General features: G+C 42.2%; 1 protein-coding gene across 1 annotated transcript in view; it reads left to right on the forward strand.

Moving 5' to 3' along the window:
- LOC137370623 (protein unc-13 homolog B-like) overlaps positions 1-15,400 on the forward strand; it is a 783,931-nt gene that overhangs the window by 581,061 nt on the left and 187,470 nt on the right. Inside the window, exons 16-17 of the mRNA XM_068032730.1 lie at positions 2,390-2,531; positions 6,154-6,323. Coding sequence (XP_067888831.1) covers positions 2,390-2,531; positions 6,154-6,323 — 312 coding nt within the window. The remainder of the gene's footprint in view (positions 1-2,389; positions 2,532-6,153; positions 6,324-15,400) is intronic.

A 15,400-nucleotide genomic window follows, 5' to 3' on the forward strand; every position in this document is an offset into this window, starting at 1 on the left:
GGGTTGGTCTGCTGGCAGTTGGTAATGGTAGAGTGGGAGATATGCCGGGTCATGCGGTTACAGATTGTGGTTGAGTACAATTCTGCTGCTGCTGATGGCCCACAGCGCCTCATGGATGCCCAGTTTTGCATTGCTAGATCTGTTCAAAATCTATCCCATTTAGCACAATGGTAGTGCCACACAACATGATGGAGGATATCCTCAATGTGAAGGTGGGACTTTGTCTCCACAAGGACTGTGCAATGGTCACTCCTACCACTACTGTCATGGACAGATGCATCAGCGGCAGGCAGATTGGTGAGGATGTGGTCAAGTATGTTTTTCCCTCACCACCTGCCACATACCCAGTCTTGCAGCTATGTCCTTTAGGACACGACCAACTCAGCCAGTAGTGGTCCTACTGAGCCACTCTTGGTGATGGACATTTAAGTCCCTCACCCAGAGTACATTCTGCACCCTTGCCACCCTCAGTGCTTCCTCCAAGTGGTGTTCATCATGGAGGAGTATTGACTCATCAGCTGAGGGAGGGCAGTTGGTGGTAATCAACAGGAGGATTCCTTGCCCATGACCATGACATGCTCCATGACCTTTTGGTCAGCTATGTGGCCTTGTTCTCCTTCTACACCTTCTCCTTTGTTATCTCGTGCCCCACCCCCGCCTCACTTGCTTATAACCTTTGACATTTCTAATATTTGCTAGTGCTGAAGAAGGGTCACTGACCCAAAACATTAACTCTGCTTCTCTTTCCACAGATGCTGCCAGACCTGCTGACTGGTTCCAGCATTTCCTGTTTTTATTCCTTGCCCATGTTTGACTTGATGCCGTGAGATTTAATGGGTTCTGGAGTCGTCGTTGCGGACTCCCAGGGCAACTCCCTCCTAAATGTCTCCCACTGTGCTGCTACCTTTGCTGGGTATGTCCTGCCGTTGGGAAGGACGTACCCGGGGATGGTGATGGCAGTGTCTGGGACTTTGTAAGGTATGATTCTTTGAGTATGACTGTGTCAGGCTGTTGCTTGACTAGTCTGTGGGAAAGCTCTCCCAACTTTGGCAAAAGCCCCCAAATATTAGTAAGGAGGACTTTGCAGGGTTTGCCATATTTGTTCCTTTTGCCTAGGTCAATGCCAAGTGGTCCTTTCGGTTTCATTCTTTTTAATTGACTTCGGAGCAGCTAGCTATAATTGAGTGGCTTGCTAGGCTATTTCAGAGGGCACGTAAGAGTCAACCACATTGTTGTGGGTCTGGAGTCACATGTAGGCCAGACCAGAAGATTTCCTTCCCTACAGGACATTAGTGAATGAGATGAGTTTTTACAATCGACAATGGTTTCATGGCCATCATTCGACTAGCTTTTAATTTCAGATTTTTATTAATTGAATTCAAATTCTACTTTCTGCCAGGGTGGGATTTGAATCCATGTCCCCAAAGGAATACTTTGGGCGTCTGGGTTACTAGTCCAGTGACAATACCATTACTCCACCGCCTCCCCAATGTTTAGTTGTATTATGAATATGGGATAGGCTTCATGCATCAGCTGGCCTTTTTCATATTTGCGTTTAGTCTTTTGTCATCCACTAGCACTAAAAGTAGATAATTCATAATTCATTCATTTGCTGTTTGTGGGATCTTGCTGAGCATATTTCCTTATTTCCTATTTATTTCATAAATATTTCCTTATTTCTCTAAATAACAACAGCGATGTACTTCCAAAATAATTATTATTTTCCTGTAAGGCACTTTAAAATGTCCCGAGGACTTAAATAAGACACTTTAAGTTCCTTCATTTGTTCAACCTTTTTTCTTTCTAAATACAGTCATTGCAATACCTTCTCAAATCAATTATTTTTAATGTGTTTTTCTACGATGTACTCTTGTTTCATGGGATTAATCCAGGACCCAATGGTGGAGATTTCCCAATGATTCTCCCAAGGGTTCTGAGCATGATATGCTTGGCAAAAGGCCCATAGTACTGATTCAGTTGTTGAAAAGCAGATAAGTTTTTGAATCAATATTTTTCACACTAAATAGAATGTCTCTATTTTCTTAATTATTTAGAAGTTCAGATATCATTCGTTACAACTCTGGTGTACTTAAGCTGGTTGACAGTTTTCATTTTCCTCTAAAATCCATCAAATGACAAAACTAATTATTTCATTTTAATTCATTTTTCAGCATTTACTAGTCTGACTTTTGATTTATGTGGTTAAGATGTATTATTCTGCTTACAATAGGCAGCTGATACAAATGTGGTGTAATAGAAATCATTGAGAACTCCTGTAACCTTGGCGGTCCCTGCAGTCTGGTCCTTTATTTCTTAATTTTAAGAACATTAAAAAGGACTCACAAATCTATGTAGACAGTACTAAAGCTTGATTTCCAACTCTTTGCAGTGGTGTGTGCTCAGGGACTTCAAGCAAAGGATAAAACTGGCTCTAGTGACCCATATGTCACTGTTCAGGTTGGCAAAACCAAGAAGAGAACAAAGACTATCTATGGAAATCTGAATCCTGTATGGGAGGAGAAGTTTTATTTGTAAGTTTTCTGCTTTAGAATTTTTAAAAATAAATTGGAAGTCAAGATTGTTTTTGTTCATTATAATTTGAGTTTATATCTAAATTTAAATAAGTCTACACTTCAGGCTTTGGAATGTGTAAGTAAGAAGTAATATATGTGACATAACTTTGTTTTTTTACATTTGTTTCCTCGACACACACCAATTCCATAATTATCGGGGTTGCTATGGGCTTTCATGGAAGATTTTGGCAGTCAGTGCCCATATTCGAGATTAGTGATCTGTATCTTAATTCCATAATATCAGATTGGTCATTCATTATAAGCCCCGATTGGAAAGGAAAATTGGACAGGGTGTATAACGGTCAGCCAATTCAATATCGACTTTTCTACACCATTGTTGAAAGTTAAAATTACCTCCATGATTTGATGTCATCTTATAAAAGTATAGAAAATTGCTTGATATTACAGGATATGCATTTACAGTGCTGTGCAATAAATCTTCAGAACTTGGACATTCTTCCTGGTCCAATTTTGTTTTTGTTTCTGATCCCAGAACCCACTCGTTCTGAATTTCAGTTAACCTCTCAATCCGGGTCTTTTAACTGATCATCCTCATCTCAACCTAGTTTAGGTTTCTTAACCGAAGAATTAAAAAGTAAGGAAATAAAATTGAAGAGATTTGAAAATAAATTTGCAGTTCATATAAAGGCTCTGTGATTGTCCTGATGAGTGCAAGATGAAAAGTATCGACAACATGTCTCTATTTTCAGCTCTGAATATGTTATACCAAGCCCTGAAGCTTTGGAAACTGGCAAATGAACATATTATTGAACCACAGTGATAACACCTACATTTTCTGTGGGTTTGAAAGTAGTTTTTGAATTCTGACTCTGCAAATTGTATCATTCACATTAGGCTTTCACTTTCTGTTCTCTCTATTTCTGCACAGCTATATTATTTGTCAGCTCCCATTTAGTTTGATGCTTGCAGCTTGCTACAAAGAAGACTGTTCGTGTTTTGATAATCTTGCACTTAAAAATAGCCTGGTATAATGCATTTAATTTGCATGATTCATTCAGCCTGTTTTCACTCTGTAATAATTGTCACATTGTGTGGCATCATGTTGATAGTCACTGTTAGATCATGCACTCTAATATTAATGCTGTTCTTTCTTTTGGGAGAAATGTGATTAGCTTTCTCACTAAATTGCACATTTACCCTTGGACTTATTAAAAGCACTCTGATTTAAGATCAAAGTTATAATCATTTGGATGTCCTGAGTCTAGTGCGAAGATACCAAAGTCTGAGGGAGCAGTATAATTCCAACTCCAAACACCTTGGCGTTCTTTGGTCAAACTGGTTGCCTCATATCATACACAATTTAATTTTTAAAAATACTTTAGTGTAATTTTTCTACTTTTTAAATTATTTTTCACATCACATTGTCAGAGCCAATATAGAAGCCTCTGTCAATACTGTTTTGTAACTAGCTGCTCAGAGGTGCACAAACACAATGATGAATGATGTTCTTTTCCTTTAATTATCTATGGTTTGACTCTCGCAGCTGTTATAATGCTAAAATCTCAATAATGTTGCAAATCCTGGGTTACTTGCACGGCTGTGCCTCCTTGTTGCTCTTCCAGGTCTCTCAACCAAATATAATATGGCACTAATTAGAACCATACAATGATAGATACAGAAGGTGGCCATTTAGCCCATCGTACCTGTGCTGACTCTTTGAAAGAGCTATCCAATTAGCTCCACTCCCCAACTCTTTCCCCATAGCCCTGCAATTTTTTTCCTTTTCAAGTAAATATCCAATAATCTTCAGTCAAGTCAATTTTAATATAGCTAACTACTTTTTCCCATAAATCTGTTTTAACGCTTCAAATTTAGAGCTTTTTTTTTACATCTCATCAAAAGTTGTGACAATTCTCTGTCAAACATAGGGGACATTTTAAGTTTTGATCACTTTTTCCTCACCAGCTTTCTACCTTCACCTATTCTCTTGAACGCACCTCTATTTCCCCCCAAATGGATTAATTAAGAAAAGCCAGCACGGATTTGTTAAGGGTAAATGATATTCAACTAATTTGCTTGAGTTTTTTGCTGAGGAAGCAGAGAGGACTGATGAGGGTAACGTGGTTGATGTGGTGTACATAGATTTCAAAAATGCATTTGATAAAGTGCCGCATAACAGGCTTTTAAGCAAAGTCAGAGCCCATGGAATAAACTGGACAGTAGCAGCATGGATACAAAATTGGCTGAGTGACAGGAAACAGAGAGTAGTGGTGAATGTTTTTTGGACTGGGGGAAGATATGTATTGGGGTTTCCCAGGGATCAGTGTTATGACCACTGCTTTTCTTGATATATATATTAATGACTTAGACTTGGGTGTGCAGGGCATAATTGCAAAATTTACGGATGACACAAAACTTGGAAATATTTAGAACTTTGAGGAGGATAGTGATGCACTTCAAGAGGACATAGGATGGTGGAATGGGCGGACAAGTAGCAGATGAAATTTAATTCAGAAAAGTGTGAAGTGATTCATTTTGGTAGGAAGAATGAGGAGAGGCAATACAAATTAAGGGCTACAATTCTAAAGGGGGTGCAAGAGCCAAGGGACCGGAGGGTATATGTGTACAAATCATTGAAGGTGAGAAAGCGGTTAATAAAGCGTATGGGATCCTGGCTTTATAAATAGGGTCATAGAGTACAATAGCAAGGAACTTATGATGAATCTGTATAAAACATGGTTCGGCCTCATCTGGAGTATTGTGTCCAATTCTGGGCACCACACTTTAGGAAGGATACAAAGGCATTGGGGAGGGTGCAGAAAAGATTAACAAAAATGCTTTCAGGGATTTTAGGTTGGAGAAGCTGCATCTGTTCTCCTTGGAGAAGAGAAGATTAAGAGGAGATTTGATAGAGCTGTTCAAAATCATGAGGGATCTGTACAGATCAGATAGGGAGAAACTGTTCCCATTGGCAGAAAGATCCAGAACTCGAGGATACCGATTTAAAGTGATTGACAAAAGAAGCAAAGACGACATGAGGAAAAACCTTTTTACGCAGTGAGTGTTTAGGATTTGGAATACACCGATTGAGAGTGTGGTGGAGGCAGATTCAATCATGGCCTTCAAAAGAGAACTGAATAATTAGCTGAAGAGAAAAATTTTGCAGGGCTACAGGGAAAAGACGAGAGAGTGGGACCAGGTGAGTTGTTCATGCAGAGAGCTGGCACGGACACAACGGGCCGAATGGCCTTCTGTGCTGTTACCACGCTATGATTCTATATTACTATAAATGGCCATGGAAGACATTACAAAAAAGCCCAATTCTCTCTTTCCTGACATTCACATGCATTTCCAGCAGGGGCAACTGGTTAGCGATTGGGTTTGATTTTCTCTTTCGTTATCCAAGAGGTTTTCGCCAATTATAGCAGAATCTTAGTTGACATCAGCTCAGTCAGCTCTGACTGGGTATGAAACATGGGACTTCTGTTGGCTGTATATCTTAGCTGTCCACGGAATAAACTCACTGAGTCACTGAAGAGCCAGAAAGATTTTTTTGCACCGTCTTTTGGCCTCACTGCAAATGAATCACAAATGTAAATCTGTTTTTTTTTCCCCACAGTGAATGTCACAATTCCTCTGATCGAATCAAAGTAAGAGTGTGGGATGAGGATGATGACATTAAATCACGTGTTAAACAGAGGCTGAAACGAGAATCTGATGATTTCTTGGGACAAACTATTATTGAGGTCCGGACACTAAGTGGTGAAATGGATGTCTGGTATAATCTAGGTGAGTGAAAGAAGAGTTTTGGTCAATTTCAGAAATGGTACTAATTTTCGCACACCAACTCCCAAAATTTCAATCACCCTATCAAAATGCTAAATATTTGCAGTTGGCATGGGAATTTTAATACCACCTCCCAGTATCTTGATGCCACATAGAAATATTGGAACAATGTGAACAGGATGACAAAGTGATGCAGCGGCATGAAGTACCAATTAGAATGCTGCAGGAATGAGAGAAACGGAAATAAAACCCGTGCCACTGAACTGCTGTAGAGAGGTGTTAAGTGGAAACTCAGTGCTGCTCATGGCGGAAGCATAAGCCAGGGGAATCATTAGGCTGCTGTCACATGTCTGCTTAGAGAAAAATTGTCAGAGGCCAGGGATCAGGTTACCTGCCTGCCCTTGTTGACATAGGTGGCATACGGCCCAGTTGGAAAATGAAACTATCTGATGTGTTGAGAGATTGGGCAAATGATGTATATATAACCTGGATAAATACACTGTTATGCATGTGAATGTACAACATTCATACACCCTTCAGGGAAAAGCATTAAAGAAGGTGGAGAAAGAGCGATTTCTACAGACATCTTTAAAGGTACATGAGAAATGTTGTGAAGTGATAGCTAGAGCGAATAAGGTGTTGGGATGCATTCATAGGACAATTAAGTATAAGACAAACAAGGACAAAATAACATGCTTTAAGACCTTGATCAGGCCTCACTTGAAATACTGTCTCCTCAAAGGCTGGTGATACTGAGGCTTTGGAAAGGGTGCAGAGGTGGACCCCTAGACTGATTCTCAATAGAAAGCATGTTAATTATCAAGACAGAGTTGGGACTGTACATTTTGGAGAAGTGTAGACTTGGGGTAATCTGATGGAGGTTTAGAAGATAATGAAGGGGATAGATTTTGTTTCGGTTGACAGTTTGTTCCAGTTAAATAGGTTAGAGAGGACCAGGGGTCACAATTTTAAATTGTATAAGGCCAGATCAAGGTTAGATGTCAGGAGGTGGTTATTTTCCCAGAGAATAGTGGACCTCTGAAACAGGCTGCTGGCTAGTGTAATGGACCCTGATTCGCTAGAGTTCCTTCCAGCAACAACTGGACCCATTTCTGGTTTGTGTGGGGGCAGGGGGAGAGGCTGGTGCATGGACATCACCTCTTACAAAAAATAGTTACTTCAGAGAATTGAGGGCCAGAGTGATTTACTGGACTACTTTTGATCACCTAGATGGGTCAGAGATAAATTCCAAGATTTTTATTTGCCAAATTGTTCTGGGTTTTTATCTGTATTTTTATCTGTATTTTTTGCCTCTCCTAGGAGATCATATGGTTTTGGGTGGGGTGATTGACCTTCTCTCTGCGAAAGATGATGTGAATCCAGCCTCAAAGGTTTGGTGAAGTCAGATGACATTATTTTCTGCACCTCTTGATGGCTGAACAAGCCAATTCTGGAAAGGCAAAGTCTGCTACAAGTGCCACACATGAAGTTGTCCCTTGCCGGTGGTGCGGATAATCTCTGCTGACACATTGTTTGCAGGGCTGGTGTCTACTTTGGAGCTTCTGAAACCACATGTCATCGTGGTAGTGAATTCCATCCCATAGCTGGTGTCGCCATTTGCATCAGTCGTCAGCTAGAGTTTCCCAGTTGTCGTGATTGATGTTGAGGGTTTTCATGTCTCTTTTGACAGCGTCCTTGAATTGGTGTTTTGGGCACCCTGCTGGTCTCTTGGGACAGGCTACCTCCCAATTCAGCATATCCTTGGGGATGTGGCCATCTTCCATCCTGCGCACATGCCCAAGCCAGCAAAGCTTTCTTTGCTTGATTAGAGCGAACATGCTTGGCATGTTTGCCCTAGAAAGGACTGCTTCATTGGTGACTTTGTCTTTCCATGTGATGCCAAGGATGCATTGTAGACACAGCACATGGAAGTTATTGAGCCTTTCTGCTTGGGAAGTGTAAGTTGTCCAGGCTTTGCTGCCATACAGCAATGTGCTGAGAATACAGGCCTCGTGATAAGCATCTGGGTCCTGTGGGTCACGTTATTGTTTTTCCATGTGTTTTGTTAGTCAGCCAGTGTTGGTCGCTGCCTTTCCAATACATGTGCAGAGCTCTTCATCAAGAGACAGGTTGTCTGTCACTCTAGATCCAAGGTAGCAGAATTGGCTGACTGCTTCCAGTGGTGTGTGATTGAGTTTTATCACAGGCAAAGACACAACACCCTGGCCCATAACTCCAGTTTTCTTGACGCTGATGGTGAGGGGGAACATGACACAGACACGGGACATACAATCCATGAGCCTTTGGAGCTCGTCTTCTGTCTGGGCAACTAGTGCAGCATCATCAACTTATAGAACTTCTCCGATCAGAACATGCCACACTTTTGGCTTGATTTTCAGGGTTGATAGGTTGAGGGGTTTCCCATCTGATTGTGTGTGGAGGTAAACTCCTTCCATGTCGGCAGGGAGAGCATAGGTCAGGAGGACAGAGAAAAAGATACAAAACAGAGTAGGGGCTAAGACGCAGCCCTGTTTCACCCCATTACTGATCTCAAAACTGTCAGAGGTGGAGCTGTTGAACTGAAAGTTGCTGTGCATGTTATTATGGAAGAGCCGTATGAGACTGAGCAGTTTGGGAGGACAGTGTCATGGTAAGCCCCTACCTGCCAAGAATGAGGCACATCAATTTTGTTATTAGCATTGATTTTTAACTGTTGTTAGAGCGAGGAAATGACTTGTTAAAAAGATCAGCCATGGCTTGAAAACAAACATTTGCATACTAACAGACATCGAAGGTGAGGAAGCGCAATCCAGGGCCTGCTAAGGAGGATACAATCCACAAGGGTCAGGACTGGTTAGAGCTGGTGGTGACTACCTGGCTGTTCCAGGGTTTTCTTTTGAACTGGCCACAGAGAGATTTTTTGCTCCTGGACTGAGAAGATCTCTCTCCTGTCTGCTCCCATCTCTTTTTCACAAGCCTCTGAATCCACTGAAGACACATGAAGAGAGAAAAGTCTCCTACAGCCAACAAGGTTTAAGAAGAATACTGGGCTCCATAGAAAAGTGAGATCTACTTACAATCAAGGTCTCTACAGTGAGCTCGAAGAACTGTAACAAAAACTCTTCAGATATTGTCTCAAACTTTTCCACTTTATTTTTCTTCTGCTCTTTTCTGTCTCTATTTGCATGCATCGCGTATGCATGCCAGCATGGGTGCATTGTGTATCCGTAGGCGTTAACCGAATTAGAGTTTAAGTTTAATAAATGTCAACTTTTCTTCTTTAAACCTAAGAAAGCCTGTTTGTGATTGTTTCTTTGCCTTATAATTGGAAAGCGGTGAACAAGGATCCATCAAGGGGGAGCTAAAAACATGGTGTGTTTAAAATTAAACCGTTTTACGTTAAGACCAGGTGAAGGCTGAAAAGGAACCCTAGACCTCTTTCTCACCTGGCTGTAACAACAGCCAATTTTCTCTAGTATCTGCTAGAGGCCCGTCCTGCTTATGGTGTCAAATGCTTTTGTAAGATCCACAAAAGCAAGGTAGAGTGGTGTTTGCTGGTGTCTGCACTTCTCTTGAAGCTGCTGTAGGGAGAAAATCATGTCTACTGTGGATCTGCCTGCTGTGTAATCACATTGTGCCTCCAAGTATATTCTGGGTGGGGTGGAGGAGTGTATATATTGCGACACACAAGATGTCACAATTATGTGGGACAGGCTTGAATATACTCATCGACTGAGCATCCACAGCTCTCTGGGGTAGAGAATTCCAAGGTATCATAGACCTTTGAGGGAAGAAATTTCTCCTCACCTCAGTCCTAAACGGCTGACTCCTTATTCTGAGGCTGTGGCCCCGTGTTCTTGATTCCTCACCCAGAGGAAACATTTTCTCAGCATCTACCCTGTCAAGCCCCTTAAGAATGTTATACATTTGGAATGGGATGACCTCTCGTTCTTCTGAACTCCAGAGAATATAGGCCTAGTCCACTCAATTTCTCCTCAGAGGACAATCCCCTCATCCCAGGAACAAGTTTAGTGAACCTTCCTCGCACTCTGCCGAGAGCAAATATGTCCTTCTGCACACAGTATTCCAGGTATGGCCTCACCAATGCCTTGAATATTTCCAGTAAGACTTCTTTACTCTTATACTCCAATCCCTTTGTAACAAAAGCTAACACATCATTTGCTTTCCTAATTGCTTGCTGTACCTACATGTTAACTTTCTGTGATTCATGTACAAGAACACCCAGGTCTTTCTGAATGCAAACATTTCCCAGTCTCTCACCATTAGAAAATATTCTTTAAAAAAAAAAATTCTACCAAAGTGAATAACTTCACACTTCACCTCATTGTATTCTGTCTGCCATGTTCTTGCCCAATCACCCAACCTGTCTATATCCTTCTGCAGCCTCTTTGCATCCTCCTCACCTTACTTTCCCGCCTAACTTTGTATCATCAGCAAACTTGGATGCATTACGCTTAAACCCGTAATCTAAGTCATGAATATAGATTGTAAATAGCTGAGGCTCAAGTTCTGATAGTTGTGGTCCCCAACTAGTTACAGCTTACGAACTGGAAATGTCCCATCTATTCCTATTCTGTTTTCTGTCCATTAGCCAATGCTCAATCCATACTAATATATTACTCCCAATCCCATGTGTCCTACTTTTGTGTAATAACCTCTTGTGTGGCACCTTAGCAAATGCTTTTTGAAAATCCAAATACACTACATCCACTGGTTTCGTCCCTTATCCATCTTGCTAGATACATCCTCAAAAATTGCAAACAGATTTGTCAAACACAATTTCCCTTTCATAAATCCACGTTGACTCTACTTAATCACGTTATGATTTTCTAAGTACCCTGTTACCATGTCCCTAATCATAGATTCTAGCATTTTGCCTACTACTGATGCTAGGCTAACTGATCTATAATTCGCCATTTTCTTTCTTGTTCCTTTCTCAAATAGAACGGTTATGTTTGCTGCCTTCCAATCCTTGGGAACTGTTCTAGAATCGAAGGAATTGTGAAAGATCAAAATCAATGCATCCACTGGGCTGAATTTTATGTGCCCTCCCTTGAGGGCCCATTGCCTCCCTGTCACAATGCCCCAACGACAGCCTTCCCACCCAGAGGCCAATTAAGGCCCCTAAGAGGCCTATTAACAGTCACTTAAGGGCCTCTTCCCCCCCTGGTGCTGGCATTAGGCCAGTAAAACAAGGCGATGTCCCTGTGGTCTTGAAGTGGGGGGTGGTTCCCTCTTCTGTGGGCAATCTGTGGCCCACGGATGGCCCCCGCCAGTAAGCAAACCACTTCGCTGTATCCCCACTCCTCCCACTGTACTCAATGCCCATTCTCCCCACCCCCCTTCCAATAGCTGGGGTCTTCCAGACTGGCCCTGGCAATCCCGCCTCACTTACCTGAGATCCGGGTCTCCAGCGCTGGGCCTGGGTGCAACGCCTCGGCAGTACTGGCAGTGGCCCTGTAATTGGCCGGCAGCTCTTACAGGCGGGATCCCGTCTTTAAAGGGAAGAGAATCCCGTCTCCGGGCTGTTAATTGGCCAGACGCCGTAAAATCAGTCCTGGGGGTGCTCCAGCTGGCCAAGGCAGGGTTCCCCCCGGCCTTTTTCAGCCCGGTGTCAGGAGCCCCGCCATCGGCAGAAAATTCCGCCCACTATCTTTGCATCAACCTCTTTTAAAACCCTAGGGTGCAGTTTATGAGTTCCAGGGGATTTGTCACCAATTAATCGCATTAATTTTTCCAGTACTGTTTATTTATTTATATGGATTTCTTTAAGTTCCTCATTCTCACTAGCCCCTTTGTTCCCAGTTATTTCCAGAATGCTTTTTGTGTCTTCTACAGTGAAGGCAGCTACAAAGTATTTATTTATTGACCCTTCCATTTCCTTACTCCCCATTATAATTCCACCTCACAGAATCACAGAGTTGTTACAGTGCAGAAGGAGGCCATTAGGCTCATTGCGTCTGCACTGGCTCTCTGAAAGAGCAATTGGCTTCGTGCCCCGCCTTCGTCCCATAACTCTGCACATTTTTCCTTTCCATATAACAGTTTTGAATGCTTCAATTGAATCTGCCTCTACTGCACTCGCAGGCAGCACGTTCCAGACCTTAACCACTCTACATGAAAATGTTTTTCCTCATGTCGCTTTTGCTTCTCTTACCCATTGCTTTAAATCTGTGCCCTCTCATTCTCGATCCTTTCACAAGTGGGAACAGTTTCTCTCTGTCTACTCTGTCCAGACCCCTCATGATTTTGAATACCTCTATCAAATCACCTCGTAGCCGTCTGTTCTCCAAGGAACACAGTCCTAACTTCTCCAATCTCTCTTCATAACTGAAATTCCTCATCCCTGGAACCATTCTCGTGCTTCCCTACATTACACCAGTAACCACATTTCAAGAGTAATTAATTGACTGTGAAGCACTTTGGGATGTTCTGAGGTTGTGAAAGGCGCTATATAAATGAAAGTTCATTCTATCTTACCTTATTCTCATCGCGAAGGTAAGTGAAAACATTGGGCTGAATTTTCCTGGCCCATTCAAGACGGGCTGGGAGGTGGGAGGGCCGACAATATGGCAGGGGAAGGTGTCAGGACAGAAGCCCGAAGAAGTCTTCCCGCCGCCATAGCATATTGCCAGCAGCGGGAACCTTTACAACACGGTCACCCATTGGACGGCCAACTGAGCCACTTAAGTGGCCAGTTAACGGTCACGCTGCATCAGGAGGGCCCACCACTGCATAAGGAGACAGTCAGGTAAACCCTAGCGACCTCCCAGTGAGTTCTGGGGTAGGGGGTCCCTCCTTGATAGACAATCCATGGCCCATGGAGGAGTCCCCGGTGGCAATGCCCATCCTGCTGCAACAACGCCATTGGTGCACCACAACCCCTCCACATCCCCGATCTCCAGGGCTTGCCTGGCCCTGACTTCCCCCAACCTAACTCACCTCTCTTTGAGGGCACCCCGCCATTGAGATGCCCTCTCGCTGTTGATGCACCCTCTGATTGGGCTGGCTGGCAGCTCCAGGGTGGGTGGAGGGAGGGGGGCCACCAACCTCTATTGGATTGCGGCCTCTTAATTGGCCGCCACTGGCAATATGCCACTCCAGGGTCCTGCTGCCCGCCAAAGTGGAGTCTGCTGCTGCCTTCAGCCCCGGCAGTGGAACTTCACCATCACCGAGAAAATTCAGCCCATTATTTAACATGTTGAAATCTAGTGCTCCATGAATTCCCTTATTTTGGTTGCAAACTTAACTGTTATGGTACTTGCTCACAACAATTTCAAATACAATCCATATGAGGTACTAATTTTCTTTTAATGTTCTTCCATACACTTGTGCATGGACAATAGAAAATTAACGAAGATTCTCATTCTAGTCACAAGAACAGTCTGTAAATAATGTAATTGATGACCATCAAAAGCGATGTTCTTCCTGCAGGAGCAGAAGGGAAGAAAAACAGGAAAGTCACCCGTGCTGCTATCCCAGCTGCTTCAGTCGGATTAAGAATACCATTGCTACAAGTGTGAGATGTCATAGTGTGCATTGGAGCCTACTTGGCATATGTCTCATGCCTCAAGCAGGAGAAAGTGCGTCGGTAGTTAGTTATAATATGCAGCCACGTTATATGGGCCATATACACAGGGTTCCTGCAAAACATGCAGAACCACCTCATGTACATAAACACATACGTGACGTGTGATATAGCATGTAAAGAATCCAAACATTGTAGAATGTTAGTCTGCAATTCCCTACTGCCCCTCATTTTTGCATCCTGTCTAATTGAGCCACATTCCTAACAATTTATCCATCTATTTTCTCTTTCTTTTTTAAATGTATTTTAAATATGTATAGTAGGTTTAATTTAACATTGAGTGTCTCTACAAGAATGCATCACATGTGCCATTTTTGAATCATTATTACTACCTAAAATAATTGTTATGCCAAAGTAGCATGTTTTGTGTCAAACGGTGACACAGTACTTGGACGGAGGTTTACTCTTGTGTGTGTATTAATGGAGAATGAATAGAAAAGGGTAAATGATGTTTATAAATATCCAAAAACTGACTCTAGTGGTGGAAAGGTTTAATTGTTCATTGCTTTCATGTTATTTTATCAGTGTATTTCACTGTCAGTAATTGCACAAGATAAATCTCTAATTTATTCAACTGTACATGCTTACAGCTTTATATTAGTGCATTATTAGCCAATAAGAGAATCTGATATTGTGTCACTAGGTGATACCCTGATGATACATCTAAGTGAGATCATGATTTTAACCTACAGAATCGTCAGATCACTCATTCAAGTGTTATTTCTGTCCCTGATCCAGACAAAGCAAACATAACTATTGTAATGAAATATGATGACAGAAGAATATATGTGGAAGAGCCAGTGCAATAGTTCAGTGCTTTGTGTTAGTTTATTGTAACCACAATATTCCATTCATGGCATCGCAAAACATGGTTTTTTATTGTGATATTCCACATGCTTAATTCTTTTTCTAAGCAGTGATTCCATAGAGATGCTGAGCAGGTGTCAGGCATAGGGGATACTTTCCTTTATTGGCTGAGGCCTAGAGTATAAATGTAGGGAGGTTATGTAAGAACTGTATAAAACACTAGTCCACATTACAGGAAGGATGTGATTGCACGAGAGAGATTTCAAAAGAGATTTATGAAGATGTTTCCAGGAATGGAGAATTTTTGCTATAAGGAATTGTTTTCTTTAGCACAGAGGCGGCTGAGGGGAGACTTAATTGAAGTGTATAAAATTATGAGTGGCCTGGATAGAGTGGATAGAAAGGACCTATTTCCCTTGGCAGAGGTCAATAACCAGGGGCATAAATTTAAAGTAATTGGTAGAAGGATTAGAGGGGAGTTGAGGAGTAATCTTTTCACCCAGAGTGGTAGGGGTCTGGGACTCACTGCCTAAAAGGGTGGTAGAGAGAGAAACACTCATCGCATTTAAAAAACATTTGGATATGCACTTGGAGTGTCAAACCTACAGAGTTAAGGACCAAGAGCTGGTAGGTAGGATTAGGCTGGATAGCTCTTTTTCAGCCG

This window comes from Heterodontus francisci, chromosome 1 (genome assembly GCF_036365525.1).
Source record: "Heterodontus francisci isolate sHetFra1 chromosome 1, sHetFra1.hap1, whole genome shotgun sequence".
Classification (NCBI taxonomy): domain Eukaryota; kingdom Metazoa; phylum Chordata; class Chondrichthyes; order Heterodontiformes; family Heterodontidae; genus Heterodontus; species Heterodontus francisci.